General features: G+C 39.7%; 1 protein-coding gene across 1 annotated transcript in view; it reads right to left on the bottom strand.

Annotated features, from left to right (window-relative positions):
* LOC122808016 (immunoglobulin alpha-2 heavy chain-like) overlaps window positions 1–22181 on the bottom strand; it is a 53891-nt gene extending 31710 nt beyond the window's left edge. Inside the window, exons 1-2 of the mRNA XM_044079009.1 lie at window positions 21938–22181; window positions 14795–15133 (exon numbers count right to left, since the gene is read on the bottom strand). Coding sequence (XP_043934944.1) covers window positions 14795–15133; window positions 21938–21980 — 382 coding nt within the window. The 5' untranslated portion in view covers window positions 21981–22181. The remainder of the gene's footprint in view (window positions 1–14794; window positions 15134–21937) is intronic.
* Between the last annotated feature and the right edge of the window lie 3338 nt (window positions 22182–25519).

Genomic DNA, 25519 nt, shown 5'->3' with positions numbered 1-25519 from the left:
ATGAACACAGAGATCTCAAAGAAAAAAAATGACAGGTATGGATTTATCAACACTTTTTACACCCCACAAGACCTTACAAAAGCATTTTCTGACTATCACAGGCATGATTTGACAGAAGCTCAATTAAAATCTATAGTACGATCCCCTTCTGAATCTTAAACTTCCCATGATGGAAACTATTCTCTTGAAAATGTCTCTATCAGTTATTTCTAACCCTGATTAGATATATAAATATAAACTCACCACCACCTCAGTGCTGAAGATGTCATGGGAAAGATCCAGTCTCCAGTTGGGAACATATAATTTGGAGCTTTCCCGTTGCCACATTTCCCCCTGAGGTACATAATGAGATGTATTTAGCTTTTTTCCAGACATTTCTCCCCACAGAATCCTACTTATTACACTAGTGATGTCTGGGAAATCTATTACTAGGCATTGGGAAATAACAGATCAACCTCAGATCTCAGAATGCTGGCACCTACTTCAGAATTTATATTATTCTAAATGAGCTATTATGCAGAAAAGAAATAAACTAGAGCCTTTCAGTCATATTAGGAAATGTGACTTGCTTCCATTTGAAACTAAGTAAACAAACCTTGTCCTCTCATCAACACTATGCACTGCCCATGAGCTCATGCTCCACTTTAGATCCATTGAATTCTATAGATACATATTGGTACCATACGAATGTCATGCTGGCTTGAATTGAATTAGAATGTAAACAAACTTTAACACATCACATTATATTAAACCAACAGTATCTGATGAAATGAGGTTCATAGGTTCATAGGTAGGTACTAGGCTATCGGCCCAAGGGCCTACGTAAGCCTAGCCAACAAGGTTCTCTGGCTTATGCCACCCAAGAAAGTTATTTTCCTGTGCCACTGTTGAGCAGAGACACAAGTGATCCCCGGAGTGTATTTCCTATTTCCCATCCACTCATCAAGATTTTTCTTGGAGTGCTAATGAAGGACTTTGCTTGACATAAATGGGTAGCATGTTCCAGAGTATGGGAAGTCTCTGGGACAGGAATCTATCCCTCAAGCATGTCCTGTTTGTTGTGGTGAAAAGGTTTAGGTCCCTAGAGCATGTAGCTCAGAGGGATTGGGATTTCTTTAGGTGTAGCATGTCCAACAGCTCTGGGTTTGACATAGCTTTATATGTTAGGCAGAGATCACCTCAGAGTAGGCGATATGCTACGGAGTAAAGCTGGAGTTTTTTGAGGCAGTCAGTGTAGGGCATTTGTTTGAGGCCAGTAATCTTCTTTGTGAGGTACTTCTGTGGCCTTTCCAGCTGCTGCAGATCTCTTGTGTGGTACATTCCATTGTACTCTATAATAGGTCTAATGAGTGTCGAGTAGAGGGGAACAATGACCTCTTTTTTCCTGAATGAGAACCCTTTTATGATGAGGTGTGCCATGTAGAAGGACTTCCTGACTACTGTGGCGATGTGACTATCAAAGGAGAGACTACTGTCCACCTGGATCCGGTGTTGCGTTTCCTCTTTCTTTTTCTTTATTTTATTTAATTTCATCTCATGTTATCTTGTTTTAAGTTATTAATTTGTATTCCTATTCATTTAATTCATCTATTAGCTCATTAATTCATCGGTTTTAAATTTATAGATATCAAATTTGTATGTCATATGTTTCATAGTTCATCATGGTTATTAGTTAAAATATATATCATCTCTATATTACTACTATAAGATAATAGCACATTTTTTGCTGTTTGAGATGTTTCAATAAAAAATTTTTAAAAAGATGAAAGCTTTGTCAACATTTTGTCAAAGAAGAACAGTTAACGGAAGTAGAAAATAACACGTTTGCTAGGAGTAGTCTGAAGTTATTACTGGAATTATCTATGTAGTAAACAACAATAAAAAAGGCAAATGTTGCAACACTGAAAAATTGTAGTAAAATAATAAACAACAAAGCTTTCAGATTAACAAATGAAGGATTCTTTAATGTGAAAGCTTTGTTGTTTATTATTTTAATAAAATTTTTCAACGTTGCAGAGTCTGTCTTTTTTATCATTGTTTATGCTTTGGATTGATCCTGCTTTACCACGGATTATATTCTGTTTTGTTCTTGCTTCTATTATCTATATAATGAAACCAGACCCACTGAATGCAAGTTGTTTCCTATACCACATACTATTATTTATAAATAAAAACAGAAGTTTAGAAAGCAGACATGAAATGAAAACGTTCAATAGTTTTATATGAACTGATATCCTCAGAATGTGTGTGTGTGTGTGTGTGTGTGTGTGTGTGTGTGTGTGTGTGTGTGTGTGTGTGTGTGTGTGTGTGTGTGTGTATGTGTTGGGTGGAGGGGGGCTTAAAGTTAGAACTTTTATTTCTCGCTGGGACACACCATTTCCAGACATTTTATTTCCTAATTAATCCAAAGCAAGCATGGAATAGATAAGATTCTAAAAGAGGTCACAAGGAGCACAAAGGTGGCAGGATGTATATTTATTACCAACAGGAAGTATCAATATGCATCCTTAAGGAACAACTATGAAAGTGGGAAGTATTTGCAGCCATGAATTACAGAAATGAGATATGAAGCAAGTAGTTAAGGACATCAATAAGTAACTAAAGCTTAATTTTGAGGAGGAAATGGTTTCAATAAAGATGCAGTATAGATTTTTCTTTTCACTTAATAGCATTGCTCACATGCAGCAAATCAAAATGTGACACAAGTTGTATAAATAAACGAGGCCTGAAATAGCAAATTAAGAAATAAAGCAGTTTCAGGCTGTGAAGAATGAGACCTGAGTTTGAATTCCATCAACTCCCACATGCATGCAGGGAGACACTAAATAAATTATTTGACTTCCCTCAGATAACAAGTAAAAAGAGAGTAAAAAAAAATTCTAGTTACAGACGGAGACTTTGAGTTGTGTGTATTTGTCAGTTGTGTTTGCATGCAAAGCTTGTGTAGCATGCAATTACATATTTATAGGCCCAACATACTGCACTCCTTAAAATGGAGAACATCAACATCTGGACAGAGACCTGGTTCAAGGCTCCAGAGAGCATCCTTGCATTACCAGGCTATAATTCATACCACACCTTTCGGCCACCTAACCTGGACCGAAACACTAAAGGTGGAGGCGTGTCCATATTCATTAAGGATATCCACACCTACAGGCTAGCTGCTCAGCATAATGCATCAGAGATTATCCAAGTGCAACTAACTCTGGGCAAGACCGCAATCCAAATTGTAACTTGCTACAGATCCACCACCATGCCCCAGGATTCCCATTCCTCATTTCCTGATACACTGGAAATGTTAGGGTACAACCCAACACCCTCATAATGGGTGATTTCAACTACTCCACCATTAACTGGGAAAACTACTCATGCACCAACTCTTTTGCTCAAAGTTTTCTGAAATTCATAAATTCCACTGCCTTGAATCAACTTGTCCACACTCCCACCATGGGCAGCAATATCCTATACCTGGTCATTACCAACATGGATGACCAGTGTTCCACACCAGAGGTCAATTCCTCACTGGTCAGATCCGACCACAAGCTAATCACCCTAGACATCCACATCCCGCCCCCACCCCCCTTAGGGAAACCACCATAAAAAATGTATCCAAAGCCAACTTCACGCTTCTTAAGACAGAAGTGGCAAACTTCACGACACACATGCAGACGGACAATAGAGGTACAACTGCTGAATCCTACACAAATGCACTTTATAAGCACTTACACGAGTGCATGGATCGTTCTATCCCTAACAGAACCAAGATGCTATCCTCCAAAAAAGGAAGCAAATCTGGTGGTCCCCTTCCATAAACAAACTCTACAACAGAAACAACTGTTGCAGAAAAGAGTAAAATTCCATGACTGGAGGAACTTCTTGGTCAGCCTCAGTAAGAAGCTGAGATCCCTCATAAAATCCTCCAAAGCTAGTTATGAAAACAAAATCGCCACTGATTATAAAGGCAACCACAACGCATTCTATAGCTATGTCAAGAATCTCAATGGCAACACTCAGATCTGCTCTGAGTTACAGCACAATAGCACTAAATATACAGAACCAATTGATACTGCCAACATCCTGGCAGATAGGTTCAGTGCTAACTTTACCCCTCTCTTACCCCCTATAGGGCCCATCTCTATACTGGAAGAATGCAAAGTTCCTGTAATCAAGGCTGCACAAGTAAAAACCACACTCTCCAAAGCCAAGAACTTTGCACCCACTGAATGGAGCACAGTGACGGTTATCCCACTCCATAAAGGGGAGCCACCATGGACCCCGGGAACTACCGCCCCATTAGCCTAACGAGTCTGGTCTGCAAGGCCATGGAATGTATCATCATGATACTTATAAACAAAGACATTGATAATCTCCAAACTCTGGACTCCACCCAGTTCAGGTTTGTAAAAGGCAGATCATGTCTCCTAAACCTGATAGACTTCTTTGAAGCAGTCACCAAAGCCATAGACAAGGGTAAAGTGGTTCACACAGCCTATCTAGATCTCGCCAAGGCTTTTGACACCATCCCCCACTCTGGAATTATAGATAAACTCACTAAACTAGGTATAAATCCCTATGTCATAAGATGGGTTGCCAACTGGCGTACTGACAGAATCCACACTGTGAAAGTAGCAGACTCCAAATCCGACTTCAGACCAGTGACAGTCCTGGGTCCTCTCCTGTTTGGTATCTACTTTTCTGAAGTACAGACTAACACAGAAGGTCTTTGGCTAACAAAGTTCGCAGATTACTGCAAACTAGGAGCCATAATCAAAACTCCTAAAGATGTGGACATCCTACAAAAGGGCCTCACTGAGACAGATGCCTGGTGTCAAAACCATGGCCTCAAGCTCAATGCCAAAAAGGGCATCGTCATCGCCTTTGGTAAAAACTCTGTACCCATGAGCTACCACATAGGTGGTAGTCTACTTAACACTGAAAGTGTGATAAGAGACCTTGGGACACAGATGGACAGTAGTCTCTCCTTTGATAATCACATCGCCATAGTAGTCAGGAAATCCTTCTACGTGGCATACCTCATCACAAAAGGTTTCTCATCCAGGAAAAAAGAGGTCATTGTTGCCCTCTACTCATCACTCATTAGACCCATTATAGAGTACAATGCCCCTTTTGGTATGTACCTCACAAGACATTCCTGTCCCAGAGACTTCCCATACTCTGGAACAAACTACATATCTATATCAAACAAAGCTCCTCATTAGCACTCTTCAAGAAGAGAAAAATCTTGATGATTGGATGGGAAATAGGAAATTCACCCCGGAGATCACCTCTGGGGCTCTGTTCAACAGGGGGCACAGGAAAATAATTTTCTTGGGTGGCGAAAGCCAGGGTACCTTTTTGGCTAGGCTTATATAGGCCCCAGGGCCAATAGCCTAGTATATATGCACTCTGATTCTTGATCATACTGTTACAACTTCTAATGAAGTTCTTGGTTACTGAATAAAGAATGAGAGCACTAAATATCAGTTTGCCTAGTCCTTTTCCTTCATAGCAACATGAAGTTCTGTTAATTAATTAGTATTTTCTCTTTGTTTGGTGTTTTTTTTCAGTTTATTTTTTAAATTTAGCATCCTAGCCTGATAATTTAATAATGAAGGTTAGGGCTATGAGCTCTCAGTAATGTTCATTCTGCACATCAAGGTTTGAGTCTGACAACCGTCACTTCTAAACTATGTACTTCTCTGTGAGTTACTTAACCAGTTAGTGATATCCCTGAAGAAATGTATGTATGTCAAGTAAACTCATGCAGTTAATAGATTAATCAAAAATATTCTACCATTCTGAGAAGTTGAATAAAACAAATACAAAAAATGCTAGCAATTGCTTAGTGTAGTTAGAATTAGTTTATTACTTTAATTATGCCATCATGGCATGTGTACTTTGCCTTCCATTAAACAGTATCATACAATGCCTATATTTACTTAAATACATATAGTTTACACTATCTCATGTCCACAGAAGCAGCAATATGAATGAGAATCTTAGACACTACTTATCTGCTGACATGATTATGTGCATCTGTTGTGTATTTGAAGGCAATGACTGAGTTCACACAGCCTATAAAAGAACCATTAAACATATTCATATAGTAAGATGTTACTAATAGAAGACGAGAATTTCCTTTGCTTCAGAACAAAGAAAAATAAACAGTTTGGGAAGCAATAATAAATTATTCAAAAACTGATTATTTAGAAATGTTAACTGCACATGGATCCCCATAGTAACACATCCTGATGTACATTACATAGGTTCATAGGTAGGTACTAGGGTATTGGCCCTGGGGCCTATATAAGCCTAGCCAAAAAAGTTCCCTGGCTTTCATCACCCAAGAAAGTTATTTTCCTGTGCCCCTGTCTAACAGATTCACAGAAGTGATCCCTGGGGTGAATTTCCTATTTTCCCATCGAATTGTCAAGATTTTTCTTAAACTGGGCTAAAGAAGAGATTTGCTTGACATGAATGGGTAGTCTGTTCCAGAGCATGGGAAGTCTCTGGGACAGGAATTTATCCCTCCACCATGTTCTGTTTATTGTGGTGGCAAGGTTTATGTCCCTGGAGCATGTGGCTCAAAGGGATTGGGGTTTCTTTAAGTGTAGCATGTCCAACAGATCTGGGTTTGATGAGTCTTTGTATGTTAGGCAGAGGTCGCCTCTGAGTAGGTGATAAGCGACGGGGTAGAGCTGGAGTTTTTCGAGACGGTCTGCGTATGGGATCTGTTTGAGGCCAGTTATCCTCTTAGTGAGGTATTTCTGTGGTCTTTCTAGTTGTTGTAGATGTCTTGCAAGGTACATGCCAAATGGGGTGTTGTACTCTATAATGGGTCTGATGAGGGATGAATAGAGAGAAACAATGACCTTTTTTTTTTCTGGAGGTGAGCCCCTTTCTGATGAGGTGTGCCACATAGAAGGAATTCATGACTACTGTGGCGATGTGATTATCAAAGGAGATGCTACTGTCCACCTGTGTCCCAAGGTCTGTTAACATACTTTCAGTGTTTAGTAGGCTACCGCCTATGTGGTAGTTCATGGGTACAGTGTTTTTCCCCAAAGGGGATGACAATGCACATATTGGCATTGAGCTTGAGGCCATGACTTTGACACCAATCATCAGTCTCAGTGAGGCCCCTTTGTAGAATGTCCACATCATTAGGCGATTCTATTATGGCACCTAGTTTGCAGTCGTCTGTGAACTTCATTAGCAAAAGACCTGCTGTATTAGCCTGGACTTCTGAGAAGTAGATGCCAAACAGAAGAGAACCCAGGCCTGAGCCTTGTGGTACTCCACTTGTCACTGGTCTGAAGTTGAATTTGGAGTTGGCTACTTTCACTGTGTCAGTTCTATCAGTGAGCCAGTTGGCCACCCATCTTGTGACATAGGGATTTATGCCCAGTCTAGTGAGTTTATCTATAATTCCAGAGTGGGGGATGGTATAGAAAGCCGTGACGAGGTCAAGCTAGGCTGTGTGCACCACCTTACCCTTGTCCACAGCTCTGGTGACTACTTCAAAGAAGTCAATCAGGTTTCGGAGACATGACCTACCTTTTACAAACCCAAACTGAATGGGGTCCAGAGTTTGGAGGTTACCTATGTCCTTGTTTACAAGGTCCAAAATGATACATTCCATGGCCTTGCAGACCAGGCTCATCAGGCTAATGGGAAGGTAGTTCCCGGCGTCCGTGGTGGTGCCCCCTTTGTGGAGTCAGATAACCGTCACTGTGCGCCAATCAGTAGGCGCAAAGTCTGAGGTGAGGCTATGACTGAACATGGTACTTTAGTGAGGTGCCAGTTCGTTTTGTAGTTCATGCAGAACGCAGCCTGGGATGTTGTCAGGTCCCAAGGATGCTGTGTTCTTGGCTTTGGAGAGTGCGGTCTTTACTTGTGCAGCCGTGATTGCAGGGTCTTTCCATTCTTCGGTATAGTGATGGGCTCTTTGAGGGATGGGGGGGGTGAAGTTTGCACTGAACCTATCTACCAGGATGTTGGCAATATCAGTTGGTTCTGTATATCTAGTGCCATTGTGCTATAGCTCAGAGCAGATCTGAGTGTCGCCATTGAGATTCTTGACATACCTGTACAATGCTTTGTGATTGTCTTTAGAATCAGTGGTGATTTTATTTTCATAACTAGCTTTGGAGAATTTTATGAGGGATCTCAGCTTCTTACTGACGCTGACCAGGGAGTTTTTGCACTCAGGGGATTTTACTCTTTTTTGCAACAGCTTCTTCCTTCTGTTGTAGAGTTTGTTTATGGCAGGGGACCACCAGATTGGCTTCCTTTATTTGGAGGATAGCTTCTTGGTTCTGTTGGGGATGGCACAATCCATGCACCCGTGTATGTGCTTATACAGTGCATTTGTATAGGATTCAGCAGTCATACCTCTGTTTTCTGTCTGTATAGGTGTCATGAAGCTTAGCACTTCTGTCTTAAGAAGCGTGAAGTTGGCTTTGGAGAAGTTTTTTACGGTGGTTTCCTTAATGGGGGGTGGGGGTAGGATATTGATGTCTAGGGTGATTAGCTTGTGGTCGGATCTGACCAGCGAGGAGTTGACCTCTGTCATGGAACATCGGTTGCCCATACTTGTAATGACTAGGTCCAGGATATTGCTGCCCCTGGTGGGAGTATGGACAAGCTGATCCAAGGCGTTGGAATTTATGAATTCCAGAAAGCGTTGAGCAAATGAGTTGGTACATGAGTAGTTTTCCCAGTTGATGGTGGGGTAGTTGAAATTGCCCATTATTAGGGTATTGGGCTGTACCTTAATATTACCCAGTATATCAAGAAATGTGGAGTGGGCATTCTGGAGCATGGCAGGGGATCTGTAACAAGCTACAACCTGGATTGCAGTCTTGCCCAGTGTTAGTTGCTCTTGGATAATTTTGGATACATTATGTTGAGCAACTAGCCTGGAGGTGTGGATATCCTTAATGAATATGGACACCTCCTCCTTTAGTGTTTCGGTTCAGGTTAGGTAGCCGAAAGGTGTGGTATGAGTTATAGCCTGGTAATGCAGTGGTGCTCTCTGGAGCCTTGAACAAGGTCTCCATCACTGCATAGATGTCAATGTTCTCCATTTTAAGGAGTGCCTTGTGTGAGTGCATTTTGAGGTTTAGACTTCTATCATTGAGTAGCATTATCTTCAGATTTTACTTGCTTATAACTGCTGCTGTGGTGAGTTTGTCATTTTAACCTTGCCTAAAAAAGGCACAAAGGCACTATAGGGGTGGCAAGAGCCTTAGACAGTATCTGGAATCCCAGGGGTGACAGGTGCAGGCCATCTATGGCAAAGCATCATGGTCTGTTGATCCCCTTAGAATGACACAGAAGCTTAGCCAATTGTTGACGTCAATCATTTTGTCTTTGTATTGTGGTATCATTCTGGGGAATGGCAGGATGCAACTCAGGGTTAGAGTCATACCTGACTGGGCTACATGACCCGAGAGCTCCTCCATGTCTCTTTTCATGTAGTCCAGGGAGGTACATCTCAGGCCTTTCACACCAGCATGGACAATGACAGAGTCATATTTGTACTTGTTGTGGCATGACCTGAGTGCTTGTGTTATGTGACAGATCCTGATATCCGACAGGCAGCTGACAGTAAATTTCTCCTTGTTTAGTCTGGTGAGTGGGACATCAGTGTACCTGACTACAGAGTCACCTATGGGTAGTGTGTTGGGTACGTTGTTTTGCCTTATGGGCTGAGGTTGAGTGGCACACTGATTTTGTGGGCTATGTGTCATTTGGGTAGTGTTGAGGGGTGGTGGTTGCTTGCTTTTCAGCTTTGGAGATTTCTGTTGTTTGGGCAGATTTTTATTGAGAGCCTCCATGAATGTAGGTGTGTGTTTTGTGTTACTATGTTTGGGTTTAGGTGGTGTAGGTTTTGATGGACTATGTATCCTGTACGGGTACTATGTAGAGCCCCTGAAATCACAGACACTCAGGTTAAAATAGCCCTCTCCAAAGCCCAAAACACAGCATCAATGGGACCGGACGGTGTCCCAGACTGCATCCTACATGAGCTCAAAGATGACTTAACCCCTCACCTAAACACACTGTTCAAATTCAGCCTCTCCACAGGCTATGTACCCATAGAGTGGTGCACAGTAATAGGTATTCCACTCCACAAAGGTGGAGCCACAACAGACCCCTGGAACTATCACCCTATAAGCCTGACTAGCTTGGTCTACAAGGCTATGAAGCACATCATCATGGAACTTATTAACAGAGACATTGGGAACCTCCAAACACTGGACCCTACCCAGTTTGGCTTTGTTAAGGGCAGATCATGCCTCCTAAACCTGGTGGACTTCTTTGCGACAGATACCAAGGCTATAGATGAGGGAAAGGTGGTACACACAGCCTACCTAGACCTTGCAAATTCCTTTGACACCATTCCCAATTCTGGTATTATAGACAAGCACACCAGTCTGAACATAAACCCCTATGTCACAAGATAGGTTGCCAATTGGTTCATGGACAGAACCCACATGGTGAGAGTTGTGGGAGCTAGGTCTGACTCTAAACCGGTTACAAGTGGCATTCCCCAGGGCTCAGTCCTAGGACCCCTCCTGTTCTGCATATACTTCTCAGAGGTACAGACAAGCACAGGAGGACTATGGCTGACCAAGTTCGCAGACGACTGCAAACTAGGGGCTATAACTGACTCACCGGCTGACACAGACATCCTCCAAAAGGGTCTCACTGAGATGGATACCTGGTGTCAAAATCATGGCCTCAAGCTAAATGTCAAAAAGTGCATACTTATTCCCTTTGGAAATAACAAAGTACCCACAAGCTACCACATAGGCGGTAGTCCCCTAAATATGGAAAACATAATAAGGGATCTGGGGACCCAAGTAGCTAGTAATCTTTCCTTTGATAATCACATTACTAAAGTGGTTAGAAAATCAAATCCTTCTATGTGGCCCACCTAATCACAAAAGGGTTTGCATCCAGATCAAAAGAGGTCATTGTGCCCCTCTCCTCATCACTCATCAGACCCATCATAGAGTACAATGACCCATTTGGGATGTACTTTACATGACACCTGCAACAGCTGGAAAGACCACAGAAGTACCTCACCAAGAGGATCACTGGCCTCAAACAGATACCCTATGCAGCTTGAATGAAGAAACTCCAGCTGTACTCGGTTGCATACTGCCTGCTCAGAGGTGATCTCTGCCTGACATATAAGGCCATGTCCAACCCAGAATTGATGGACATGCTCCACCTAAAGAAAACCTTATCATCTCGAGCCACATGCTCTAGGGATCTAAACCTCACCACAACAATAAATAGGACATGCTGGAGGGATAGATTCCTGTCCAAGAGACTTCCCATGCTTTGGAACAAGATTCCAATCTACATTAGGCAGAGTTCCTCACTAGCACTCTTCAAGAGAAACCTTGACGAGTGGATGGGAAACAGAAAGTTTACCCCGGGGATCACTTCAGTAGCTCTGCTGGACAGAGGCACAGGGAACTAATCTAAGGGGGTGGCGAAAGCCAACACATTCTGGCTAGGCTTATAAATGCCTTCGGGCAGATAGCCTAGTACCTACCTATGAACCTATGAACCTATGTGCTGAGTGTGGTGTGGTGCAGGTGTTTACCTCCTCCTTTTGACTGTCTAGTACAGTCTTGGCTGGAGAGTGCTTGGCTTCCAGTTTGGCTATATAAGTGCATCTCTCACAGGTTGTATTGTTGGGTGGTAGGAGGAGAGGGTTGTCAGTGTACATGAGGTAATTGCTACAGTGCCCCAAGATGCCCAGATTCATCAGGTAGACAGGGGAAAATACCGGGAGCTGACCCTTAGACATGCCTGGATAGGTTCTTATTAATTTAAGTACTAAACACTGTTTTCCTCCTAATAAGTGAGGAAAGTTGAGTGCTGCAGTAATTTGTATATTTCATAAAATGCTTGCCACGAGTTTTGAACAAGTGCTGAGCACAAGGAAACAGTTTTGAATGCTAAAACTAGAAAGCTGTCTAATTCTAAGGGAAAATTAGAAGAGCAGAATTTCTGGCACCGGGAATAGTTTAACCCTTAACCCTTTAACCCTGCACAGTGCACAAAATCACTCAAACACAGGTTTTTAAACAGAAAGATGAAAGAGATAGAAATAGCCCAAAATGGCTAGTAAAACTACAGATTCTGAGCTGAAACCACTCCTCCAGCAACAGATAGGCTGCTCAAAGCTCACCACTCTCACTGATGAACAGACAAGCTTCCTTCTATCTTAGTAAGGTCTGGGCAACAGAGAAACTACAAAACAGCCCAGAACTGATCAAAATCTGAAAAACAGAGTCTACTGGCTATAGAAAGGTGGAGAATGAGTAGAGAGAGGATTTTTTTTGTTTTGTTTTTTTTTTCAAAAATTAAAACAGATACAGTAAAACGAACATTTTTAAAGCAGAAAAATGGCTATCACACTTGAGTGTGTAGCCCTCAACAGTTCAACAGTTGAAAAACACAAAAATGATCAGTTAAAGTGCAGACAGTATCAGAATTCAAAAAACAATTCAAATAAGTTGCAAAGTTAATAGAAAACACTCAGAATAGTGCTGCTAGTGAAAATAAGCAATAAAAAGCAAAACAGATGTACTTAATCCACTCAAAGTCTCCCTTTTCTCTCTCTGCTGCTGTAGAACTCTGCAGGACACCTTGGCAGGATCTTGCTAAGGTAAAACAAGCACAAAACCCATGCAAACACAGGTTTTTAAACAGAATGATGAAAGGTATAGAAATAGCCCAAAATGGCCAATAAAATTACAGATTCTGAGCTGAAACCACTCCTCCAGTGACAGATAGGCTGCTCAAAGCTCACCACTCTCACTGATGAACATAGAAGCTTCCTTCTATCTTAGTAAGGTCTGGGCAAAAAGAAACTACAAAACAGCTCAGAATTCAGCAAAATCTGAAAACCAGACTCTACTGGTTTTAGAAAGGTGGGAAATGAGTAGAGAAATAAGATTTTTTGTGGGGGGGTTTTGTTTGTTTTTTTTCAAAAATTAAAACAGATACAGTAAAACAAACACTTTTAAATTAGAAAAATGGCTAACGCACTTGCATGTGTAGCCCTCAACAGTTCAAAAACAGTTGAAAAATACTTACAAATGATCAGTTAAAGTGCAAACAGTATCAGAATTAAAAAAAAACAGTTCAAATAAGTTGCAACATTAATAAAAAAACTTCCGGAATAATGCGGCTAATGAAATAAACAATATAAAGCAAAACAGAGGTACTTAATCCACTCAAAGTCTCCCTTTTCTCTATCTGCTGCTGTAGAACTCTGCAGGACACCCAGACAGGATCTTGCTGAGGTAATACAAGCACAAATGTCGCGCAAACACAGGTTTTTAAACAAAAAGATGAATAAAATAAAAATTCATACAGAGGGAACAAAAGCATTTTCAGACACTTTTGATATCAGTGATTTAGCTGAGGTAACAGTCCAGAATTAAGGGGGAGATGTAAAGGCAAGGTTTAAGAATTGCAAAGAAAACTATCTTATCTTTGGAGATGGACTTCATTTCTCGACAATTTTTGATAAGTCACAAACACATACAAGAAGACCACCTCACAAGAATATGTATTGAATAAAAATTGACTGGAGATTACCCTGATTGTGGTTAAATGTGCATGTAGGGCATTGTGACATTTATTACGCCATGACTAACCCCATATAGAAAAGGGGAGGAAAACAAGTTGCAGGACAATAATAACCCTGGACCAGCCTCACAACCATGGTGTGGATTCCTTGAAACAAGGTGACCATGGCACATCTTATGATACAAGGTAACTTGATGAAGAAAGAGATTGGTTATTGAAAAGACAATGGTTGGTATGACAAGGATAACCAGAAAACAAATAAGAAATATGCATTTCAATAGGTCATCAGTGTTTCTAAAGCCAGTATGACTATTAGTAATGAGTTAAATACAAACATGCATTTAGTCTCTGGCTTGCTACATAACCTGACATGGGAATTATCAAATTAAAATTATCATCTGAGAGTAGAGTAACACTGTTAATAAAAATGTATCTTCACTATGGCTACCATAAAGGCTGCATTTGTTTACTAAGGATGCAGCTTCCTCACAGTAAACCAGCATCAGTGCGTACTGCCCTGTTTTCACTTCTGATTATGTCTACGTACCTGTAATAATTAGTGTAGAACCATTTCCAAATAAGAAAATATTATTCTGCGCTACTGCACAATAGTAAACACCAGAATCATTCCTTTTGGTATTTCCAATCTGAAGGTAAAAGGCAGTTTCTTGTTCATTCACTCCACCAGGATATCTTCCTTCAGTGTTACCTCCTTTGTAGACTTGATACAAAAAATTCCAAATGCCATCTTGCCCTTGTATGTAGTAATAATGTAACAAGGTTACCGTGGCACATATTAAGATGTAAGGTCACTTGGTGAAGAAAGAGATTGGTTATTGAACAGACGATGGTTGGTATGATAAGGATAACCAGAAAACCAATAAGAAATATGCATTTCAGTAGGTCACCAGAGTTTCTAAAGCCAGTAATACTACTGAGTAATGAGTTAAATACAAACATGCATTCAGTCTCTGGCTTGTTACATAGCCTGACATGGAATTTATCAAATTAAAATTATCATCTGAGTACAGTAACACTGTTAATAAAAATGTATCTTCACTATGGCTACCATAAAGGCTGCATTTGTTTACTAAGGATGCAGCTTCCTCACAGTAAACCAGCATCAGTGCGTACTGCCCTGTTTTCACTTCTGATTATGTCTACGTACCTGTAATAATTAGTGTAGAACCATTTCCAAATAAGAAGATATTATCCTGCTTTACTGCACAGTAGTAAACAGCAGAATCATTCCTTTTGGTATTTTCAATCTGAAGGTAAAAGGCAGTTTCTTGTTCATTCACTCCACCAGAATATCTTCCTTCAGTGTTACCTCCTTTGTAGACTTGATACAAAAAGTTCCAACTACCATCTTCTCCTTGTCTGTACCAATAAACCACATTAATTTTATTATGGACATTTTCTACACTGCAGTTCAGCTGTGCTGTGCTCCCAGCTGACTGGGTTTGCTCATCTGGATATTGGATCACGTCAAGGGTTGACACAGTTGCTGTCAGAAGGTAAATAAATATTCACACATTATCAATATTAAGACTGTGTACATCACTAGCTCAAAATAAATAAAACAATTCTTGTTTAAAAGCATCATAAAATCTGTATTTGTTTAGAGATAATACCCTTTCCAGATAAATGCTGCATAGTATGTCTTCTGACGTGCCTTTTGTTATGAGGCCACACCACATTCAGGTAACCTTCTAGACTTTGAGGGAAGGTTTAGATTTTAATATCATACAGCCATAGACCTCCCCATATTTTGTTTGTGCAAATTTACATTTTATATTAAATGTGGTTATAAAACAATAAATGTGCCTAAAATGTGCATGTTTAACTTGTGGTGTGTAATTCAACATGATTTACTACTGTAGGTAGGGTTCATAATCTGCAGCTACATCTGTTACCTGACCAAGTTACTTTACTCAATATATTAGTAGGTTAAAAATGAATATTTTCTTCTGGGTCAAGTCAAATCTCTGAGTCTGTTAACCCATGACTCTTACACACATTCTGTCTGGTGAAATAAATTTCAGTTCTTATCTTCACTGATTTCCGACTTTTGCCCTGTAACTAACCTAAACATGTCTGATATGTGAGAACCAAACCATTTATTTAGAGGGTATTATTCTGATTAATCTTTTCATATAGAAGGTACTGTGTTATAATTCTTCATTCTAAGCTTTTAATTTTTCCACTATGAAAAGAGTTAAAATATTAATTTATTCACATACTCTGAGTAATAAAGAACTGAGCATTAAAGAATTTAAAAAAAAATCATTGTTATGTGAGAGTTATACAATCAATCTGTACTCCTAGATGTTTATCTGGGATACATTAAATTGACTAACCTCCATAGATGTTCTCCAGAATTAAACTTTATTGCACTGACCATGCATTCTGCATCCTAGCACCTAAACTATGGGACACTACTCCTGTCTTAATGTTAGACATCCAAAAGTACTCGGGTTTCAGACAACACCTCTTCGTCCAAGAAAAGTTCGGCTGTACTCACTTAGGTCATATTATATGAATCCTTTATCCATATTTCATCCTTCCTTACCTCATCTTGTTATCACCTTTACTTATTGCCTCTCATTCATCCTACTTCCCTCTTCTCCTTGCATCTCTCTCACATTTCTTCTGCTTCTTAATCTTCTTCCCTCTGCATGCCTCTCATACCTTTTCTCTGGCTTTTCCCCCGGTATCTTTTCTTGCAACTATTCTTATTTGCCTCTTCTAATGTCCTCGTGCCTCCCTATATAGTGATATCCTACTAACCCTGTAGCTTAAGCCATCTCAGCCATTATAGCTACAATGCATCCATAACGCACCACTGGGTCTATATTAGAACATCGAAGTTTCAGAACTTCGAATGTTCTAATATCGAACCCTATTCAGCAAACGCTGAAAATAGCGAAGCTGTAGAAAACCACATTTTTTCCCAGGGAAAGAATTCAGTTGTCTGTTTCTGTCGCTTTGCTATTTTCAGCGCTGTGGTGGAATGTTATGGGTCAGGTTCAGGTAAGTGTGCGATTGTGTGGACGTGAGGGTTAGGTGAGTTAGGGTTAGGGTGTGGGTCAGGTAAGTGTGCGATTGTGTGGACGTGAGGGTTAGGGCAGGGTAGGTGAGTTAGGGTTAGGGTATGGGTGAGGTGAGTGTGCGATAGTGACGGACCTTAGGGTTAGGATTTGGGTTAAGGTAAGTGGATAGTTAGTGGTGTATGTACAGTTTAGTGTAGGGCTAGATGTAAGATTTTAAGTGTATGTGTGTGGATTGCTGTTTGTTTGGTGTGCTTGTGTTGTGTGTATGTGTTTCAGAACTGCAAATTTTTTTTCCCTAGGAAAAAAATTTGCTGTTCTGAATGTTCAATGTTGTCAATGTTCGCTGAATTGGGTTTGATATTAGAACATTCGAAGTTCTGAAACTTCGATGTTCTAATATAGATCCCGCTCCACTAAGTATAGTTCCAATTTTCCACTCATGGCTTGTTATTGTTAACTGCTTCTTGAACTAATTGTTGTAGCATATTTTTGCATTTGTAACTATATGTATATATATATATATATATATATATATATATATATATATATGTGTGTGTGTGTGTGTGTGTGTGTGTGTGTGTGTGTGTGTGTGTGTGTGTTTTTTAACATATCTTTGTATCAGTAAATATGTTTTGCTCATTTCTTATGTGATCCTATTCACCCGGGGTGGGTCTACAAATGTTTCACTGAGATAATTACGCTGGTAAACAAATATAAATAAATAAAACCCCTCTCTTAGTATGAACTCTGTTTGTACTTATGTCACTGAGTCCATGTACATGACCTTCACTAATTTTACTAATGTTTCTGGAGCTTTGAATCATTGCAGAATTGCCCACATCTATTTTCTCGGAACCTTGTAATATGCTCCAGGTCTAGGAATGCTTGTTTGCACTTTTTCCTCATTTCCAGCTTCTTCCCCTTCATCTCACTGTAAATATTGATTCAATTTTACTGCATCCTAATCCAAATCTCAACTGCTCATCACCAATTATCAGTAAACCTCTACAGCACTTTCATACACTGACATATACTAAGTCCAAAATGCATTTTTCAGAATATTCCCTTTTTCTCCAAGAAATTGTGATCTCAGAGTTGGTAAGTTGGTATATATATATATATATATATATATATATATATATATATATATATATATATATATGTTTAAAAGTTTAAAAAAGTTTAAAGTAGAGGAACAATTTTTGAAATTTCCTCTTCTCCTGTGTTTTCTTTTTTTGGTGTTTCGGCACTCAGCATTCTGAGTATTAACAGTACAGTAGGGAGCCTGATATAATATTAGATGACTTCACAATGAGCTAACAATTCTGTCTCTCACTCTGTCCTTCTGTTACCCTCCCCATCACTAGGAATGTATTACAGATCTATAATGAACACACCGCACTTCAGCATATATATGAATGAATTAATCATGTTAGGTCTTTGTTCATTATTAAATCAGATAATGATGCAGTAGTTCTAATGAGGGAGTACTAGAAGAGTTTCCATATTGTTCATAGGTTCATAGGTTCATACTAGGCTATCTGCCCTAGGGCATTTATAAGCCTAGCCAGAGTGAGTTTGGCTTTCGCCACCCATTTTAAATTAATTTTGCTATGCCTTTTTTTGAGGTTAGTATACTGTGCCTCTGTCTAACAGTGACACAGAAGTGATAGCCGGGGTAAACCTACGATCTCCCATCCACTCATCAAGATTCCTCTTGAAGAGAGTCAATGTGGGACTCTGCCTAACCTGGACTGGGATTTTATTCCAGAGTGAAGGGAGCCTCTGGGTTATGAATCTGTCCCTCCAGCATGTCCTATTTATTTCAGTGCTGAGGTTCAAGTCTCTCGAGCGGGTAGCTCGATGGGATTTGGATTTTCTGAGGTGCAGCATGTCCATTAGTTCTGGGTTGGACATGGCTTTATACGTCAGGCACAGATCGCCTCTGAGCAGGCGGTATGCCACTGAGTAGAGCTGGAGTTTCTTTAACCGGGCAGCATATGGCATCTGTTTGAGCCCTTTGATCCTCTTGGTGAGGTACTTTTGGGGTCTTTCAAGTTGCTGCAGGTGTCTGGTAAGGTACATCCCAAAAGGGGCATTGTACTCAATTATGGGCCTGATGAGGGATGAGTAAAGAGGTACGATGACCTCCCCTGATCTAGATGTGAATCCCTTCATGATTAGGTGGGTTATATAAAATGTTTTTCTAACCACTTTGGCCACGTGGTTGTCAAATGAGAGATTGCTATCAACTTGGGTCCCCAGGTCCCTAATGACTTCTTCTGTACTTAATGGATTACCACCTATGTGGTAATTTGTAGGCACTTTGTTTTTGCCAAAGGGATGACTATACACTTTTGGCGTTTAGCTTGAGGCCATGGCTCTGGCACCAGTTGTCTGTTTCTATGAGGCCCTTTTGGAGGATGCTTGTGTCGGCTGGAGAGTTGATTATGGCGCCCAGTTTGCAGTCATCTGCGAACTTGGTCAGCCACAGTCCTTCCGTGTTGGCCTGTACCGAGAAATATATACCGAACAAGAGAGGCCCCAGGACTGAGCCTTGTGGGGCACCACTTGTAACTGGTTTGGAGTCTGACATGGCTCCAGCAATTCTAACCATGTGGGTTCTGTCCTTGAGCCAGTTTGCAACCCATCTAGTGACATAGGGGTTTATATTTAAGCTGGTGAGCTTATCTATAATGCCTGAGTGGGGTATTGTATCGAAGGCTTTTGCGAGGTCCAGGTAGGCTGTGTGGACCACCTTCCCTCGTCAATGGCCTTGGTGACTGTTTCAAAGAAATCGACCAGGTTTAAGAGGCAGGATCTGCCCTTAACAAAGCCAAACTGGGTAGGATCCAGTGTCTGTAGATCCCCAATATCTTTATTTATGAGGTCCATGATGATCCTTTCCATAGCTTTGCAGACCAAGCTAGTCAGGCTTATGGGGCGATAGTTTCCAGGATCCGTTGAGGCACCACCTTTGTGGAGAGGGACCACTGTTGCTGTGCGCCACTCTTTGGGTACATATCCTGTAGTAAGGCTAAGATTGAACAGTAGTTTTATGTTTGGGTTTAGCTCTTCTTGGAGTTCATGTAGGACGCAGCCGGGACACCATCTGGTCCCATTGATGCTGTGTTTTTGCTTTGGAGAGGGCGGCTCTTACCTGAGCATCTGAGATGTCAGGGGGGCAGCACTCTGTTGGGATAGATATTTGCCCTTTTGGTGGTGAGAGGGGGGAGAAGTTTACACTGAACCTGTCAGCTAGGATGTTGGCAATGTCTGTGGGCTCGGTGTATTTTTTGTCATTTTGGACTAATTCTGAGCATATCTGGGAATTCCCTCCCAGGTTCCTAACATAACTAAAGAAAGCCTTGTGATTATCCTTAGTGTCCTGTGCAATTTTTTGTAAAACATGAACATATTATATAAATATTTATGCATTAAGTATACATTATAGAGAAAAAAAATAGAATCCAGTCTTTCTACCAAATGTTCTTTTATTGAAAAAAAAATGTTTTGGCCTACTGTTCATTAGTAATAGAGGGAAAGCCACTGAGAATATTGAAATAGCATTTGATTTTTTGGAAGGACTAATTTCATTTGAGAGGTGACTTATCAGAGTCTCCTTTTCTTCCAACACCACTTCCGTTAATTGTAGTTTTTACAAATGATGTTTCTGAAATGTCTGATTATTTAAGTTGTTTTGTTTGAGATACTTAAAGCAGAATATGAATAAAATGGTATCTACCTGGTGATAATTTTAATGATCTTTCACTAAACATCTGTCAAAATGTGACATATATTTTAAAAATGTATCTTTGTTAATAATTTGTGCACTTCTAAAACAAATGAGTCAGTTGTACTGAGATACCAAAATATAATGACACCCAAAGAGTAAATGGACACAGACAAGAATATAGGCAGGCTCACCTCACTGCTCTGAGTAGTTAATGTTAACCCTATTATTTATACTTCAAGTTTTCTTTTCCTGTATCCCGTATGGATATTAATAGGTCCATATATTCAGTAAATGTTTCATATGGCAGACAACTGAATGTTTCTGGAAAGGCACTTTTAACATAATCAAGTCAATCTAAAATCCGAATGAGAGGCAACATTTTGGATGACAGAATTTGATGTTATCTACACTGAAATGTATGTAACAGTTTTCCTAAAACATACTTCCTTACAAAAAAAAAAAACATAAACGCAGGTAATGAATCAGAAACTATTACCCAAAACATGCATATCTCACATATACTTTTAGAGATATTCAAATTGTGTATTTTCAGCCTGTTTATTTTATTGGTATATTAGTACTAAAATAGGCAAACAGATTAAAGTAAAAGTTAAAGGTCTAGAACAACTTTTCAATTAACCTCTTATGGAATTGCAAACCAAATATATGTTTTTTTTCTCTAACAAGCTCTCCAAGCCACATCTGAGCTAAATATTATAAATAGCTCTGGGTTTGTTCTTCACTGAAAAAATGAAAAAATAACTTTTTTTTAAATAAAAAAACAGCAGCTTCATTTTCCTGTTGCATGTTGACTTTCAAATAGATAAAAGTTTTTTTTAACAAGATTGAGTTCACAGTTGTATGATTCAAACACTTTTCTTTGTGAAACTGAATGCATCCTATTAGAATGCTGTCTTGTTCATTTGTCTACAATGTACTAATGTCAGAAACAAATATATCATGGAAACTTTGTTTTAAAAATTCACAGGCAATGTTAAAGAATCCTGACATCTCAACCAAAACCTCAGTCTGTTTACATTGGTACCCTTGTTCTGTACTACTAAACATTTGCTGCAATAAAAGCACAGAAATGTTATTTTGATTTTTCATTTATGAACTATCAAAATTGTCATTGGTGTAACAAGTACATCTATGGCATCTTTCACCAGGAAAACAACATTCATTAATTTTCTGATTACCTGCTTAATTTAGTTTAGGGTCATAGAGTAGCTGAAATCTCTCCTTGGTCCGCAATACATTTAAGGCAGAAAAACTAAACCAAAATTAGGCACCAGTCCACTTCAGCAGAAAATCATTCTTAAAATAAATATTATCTGAAATGCCTTTATGATGCATCAGAAAAGTTTGCAAAGTGGCATCCCCCGGTATTTAAATTCAACTATTTTTAACATTTTGTATAGGTTATAATGGGTAGATACAAGCATATGAATGAAATACTGTTAAAAAGATGCAAATTTGCATATTATAAAAGCCAATAATTGTAATCACTTTAATTACTTACCCAGTAATATATACGTAAAAATCCAGAATGCAGTGAAACCCATGAATCAGCAAGTATTTCAGTCAAAGTAGTATTTAAACTTTACACTTGTAATGCACCATTCCTTTAGAAGCCCTGTCTACGTTCTTTGATGATCTGACACACAATGGAAATGTTCTATGTCAAATGAGAAAGACGAAATTATAGGTAAGGGTAGAATACAAACTGTCATGCAATATTTCTCAAACAAGTTATCATACACAGAATGCTGATCGCGTAAAAACTGCTTACTGCACACTTGAAACACATAACTAGTAACCACCGGGGGGAGGGGGCTAACTGTGAGTATGAGCTTGATTTGTGCATCCTGTAACTAGTCATCTAAAAGCTTAACACTTTAATTCAAGTCAGAATATCTGTAGATTAATATTGGTGCTAGCACCACAAAATGCATTTGTGAATCACTACGCATCCATTTCCATAGTACGTAATGCCTATCTGGACATCCCTGATTTAGGACAAATAACATACATGTTGCTCCATGTGGAAAATACCTAGCACTAGATTAAAAATCCAATAACTCAGATTAGTGCATAAGTAAGTATAAATTCATATTAGTTCATTTTGCTAAAATAGATTCAAAATATCTAAATAAAAAGGTCTAATATGGACAAATGTATAAGCTGTATACATTTCCTAAATTATCCCAGTTTCTGTCACTGTCAACAGTTTAGGGATAAGACACAAGGAGGTATATTTAAATCCCTGTTACTCTGCCTGCACTATTTCATGATTTTAATCCAGTATTTACTTGAGAGTGAATCCACATGATGTAAATATCACCTGCTTTGGTTTAGCTTGCACATTCAGGACTTGAGAGTGAATCCACATGATGTAAATATCACCTGCTTTGGTTTAGCTTGCACATTCAGGACTTGAGAGTGAATCCACATGATGTAAATATCACCTGCTTTGGTTTAGCTTGCACATTCAGGACTTGAGAGTGAATCCACATGATGTAAATATCACCTGCTTTGGTTTAGCTTGCACATTCAGGACTTGAGAGTGAATCCACATGATGTAAATATCACCTGCTTTGGTTTAGCTTGCACATTCAGGACTTGAGAGTGAATCCACATGATGTAAATATCAGCTGCTTTGGTTTAGCTTGCACATTCAGGACTTGAGAGTGAATCCACATGATGTAAATATCAGCTGCTTTGGTTTAGCTTGCACATTCAGGACTTGAGAGTGAATCCACATGATGTAAATATCAGCTGCTTTGGTTTAGCTTGCACATTCAGGACTTGAGAGTGAATCCACATGATGTAAATATCACCTGCTTTGGTTTAGCTTGCACATTCAGGACTTGAGAGTGAATCCACATGATGTAAATATCAGCTGCTTTGGTTTAGCTTGCACATTCAGGACTTGAGAGTGAATCCACATGATGTAAATATCAGCTGCTTTGGTTTAGCTTGCACATTCAGGACTTGAGAGTGAATCCACATGATGTAAATATCAGCTGCTTTGGTTTAGCTTGCACATTCAGGACTTGAGAGTGAATCCACATGATGTAAATATCACCTGCTTTGGTTTAGCTTGCACATTCAGGACTTGAGAGTGAATCCACATGATGTAAATATCACCTGCTTTGGTTTAGCTTGCACATTCAGGACTGCTGCGTCTCAGGGGCCTTAAACTGCGAGGGACGTGCTTCATTGTCTGCTTTTGTAGTTTGTCAGGCCAACTAAGATGTTCTGCCCATTTAGAAAAACTGTTCCACAGTATCACAAAGTACCAATTATTTTTATTTACTATACAACCAGTTTTCTAGGAAATTTGATTTCTTTAATGTTGACTGGTATCTCATAGGCTATATTTCCAATGTTAGAAAATAGGATGTAAAACTACTTTCTGACATTTACCCAAATCTGTTGAATACAAAACAGGGCAGGCACACATTGTGTACTGATTGTCAGACATTTACCCGAATCTGTTACATACAAAGCAGTGCAGGCACACATTGTGTACTGATTGTCAGTCATTTACCCGAATCTGTTACATACAAAACAGTACAGGCACACATTGTGTACTGATTGTCAGACATTTACCCGAATCTGTTGCATACAAAACAGGGCATGCACACATTGTGTACCGATTGTCAGACATTTACCCGAATCTCTTACACACAAAACAGGGCATGCACACATTGTGTACCGATTGTCAGACATTTACCCGAATCTCTTACACACAAAACAGGGCAGGCACACATTGTGTACCAATTGTCTGACATTTACCCGATCTGTTACACACAAAACAGTGCAGGCACACATTGTGTACTGATTGTCTGGCATTTAACCAAATCTATTACATGCAAAACAGGGCAGGCACACATTGTGTACCAGTTGTATGACATTTACCAAAATCTGTTACATACAAAACAGGGCAGGCACACATTATGTACCAATTGCCTGACATTTACCCAAATCTGTTACATGCAAAACAGTACACGCACACATTGTGTACCGATTGTCTGACATTTAGCCGAATCTGTTACATACAAAACAGGGCAGGCACACATTGTGTACCGATTGTCTGACATTTAGCCAAATCTGTTACATACAAGACAGGGCAGGCACACATTGTGCACCAATTGTCCGGCATTTAGCCGAATCTGTTACATACAAAACAGGGCAGGCACATGTTGTGTACCGATTGTCTGACATTTACCCAAATCTGTTACATATAAAACAGGCAGGCACACATTGTGTACCGATTGCCTAACATTTACCTGAATCTGTTACACACAAAACAGGGCAGGCACACATTGTGTACTGATTGCCTTTCATTTATCCAAATCTGTTACATACAAAACAGGGCAGGCACACATTGTGTACCAATTGTCTGACATTTACCCGAATCTGTTACACACAAAACAGTGCAGGCACACATTGTGTACCAATTGTCTGACATTTACCCAAATCTGTTGCATACAAAGCAGTGCAGGCACACATTGTGCACTGATTGTCTGACATTTAGCCAAATCTGTTACATACAAAACAGGGCAGGCACACATTGTGTACCGATTGTCTGACATTTACCCAAATCTGTTACATATAAAACAGGCAGGCACACATTGTGTACCGATTGCCTGACATTTACCCAAATCTGTTACATGTAAAAACAGGGCAGGCACACATTGTGCACTGATTGTCTGACATTTACCCAAATCTGTTACATACAAAACAGAGCAGGCACACATTGTGTACCAATCACCCAGTGAAGATGCAATTCAGAGACCTACAGCATGCGATGCAGTAGTACTTGTACAGTATAGAAAGCATATGGCAACATATGAATAGTGAATGCAAATAAAGCAAAGTGAAATGCAAAGTACCACCTTAGAATGCTATGCCTTGCTGGTAGATGTTACAAGATGATGGAAAAATAGATACACTGATGCAAACACCCAGCAAAAGAGGTACATAACAGGAATAGCATTTGTTTAATGGTTGGAACTTTATAAATTATAGTAGAGGTACCCTTGTGACAGAGTGTCTGACAGAAATGCAGTATGACTGTGAGCTCTTGATAAGTTAG

The sequence above is a fragment of the Protopterus annectens genome, chromosome 8.part0, assembly GCF_019279795.1.
Source record: "Protopterus annectens isolate FY-2018-M chromosome 8.part0, PAN1.0, whole genome shotgun sequence".
Taxonomy (NCBI): domain Eukaryota; kingdom Metazoa; phylum Chordata; order Ceratodontiformes; family Protopteridae; genus Protopterus; species Protopterus annectens.
The sequence above is the reverse complement of the archived record's forward strand: the minus strand, read 5'-3'. Positions and strand labels throughout refer to the sequence as shown.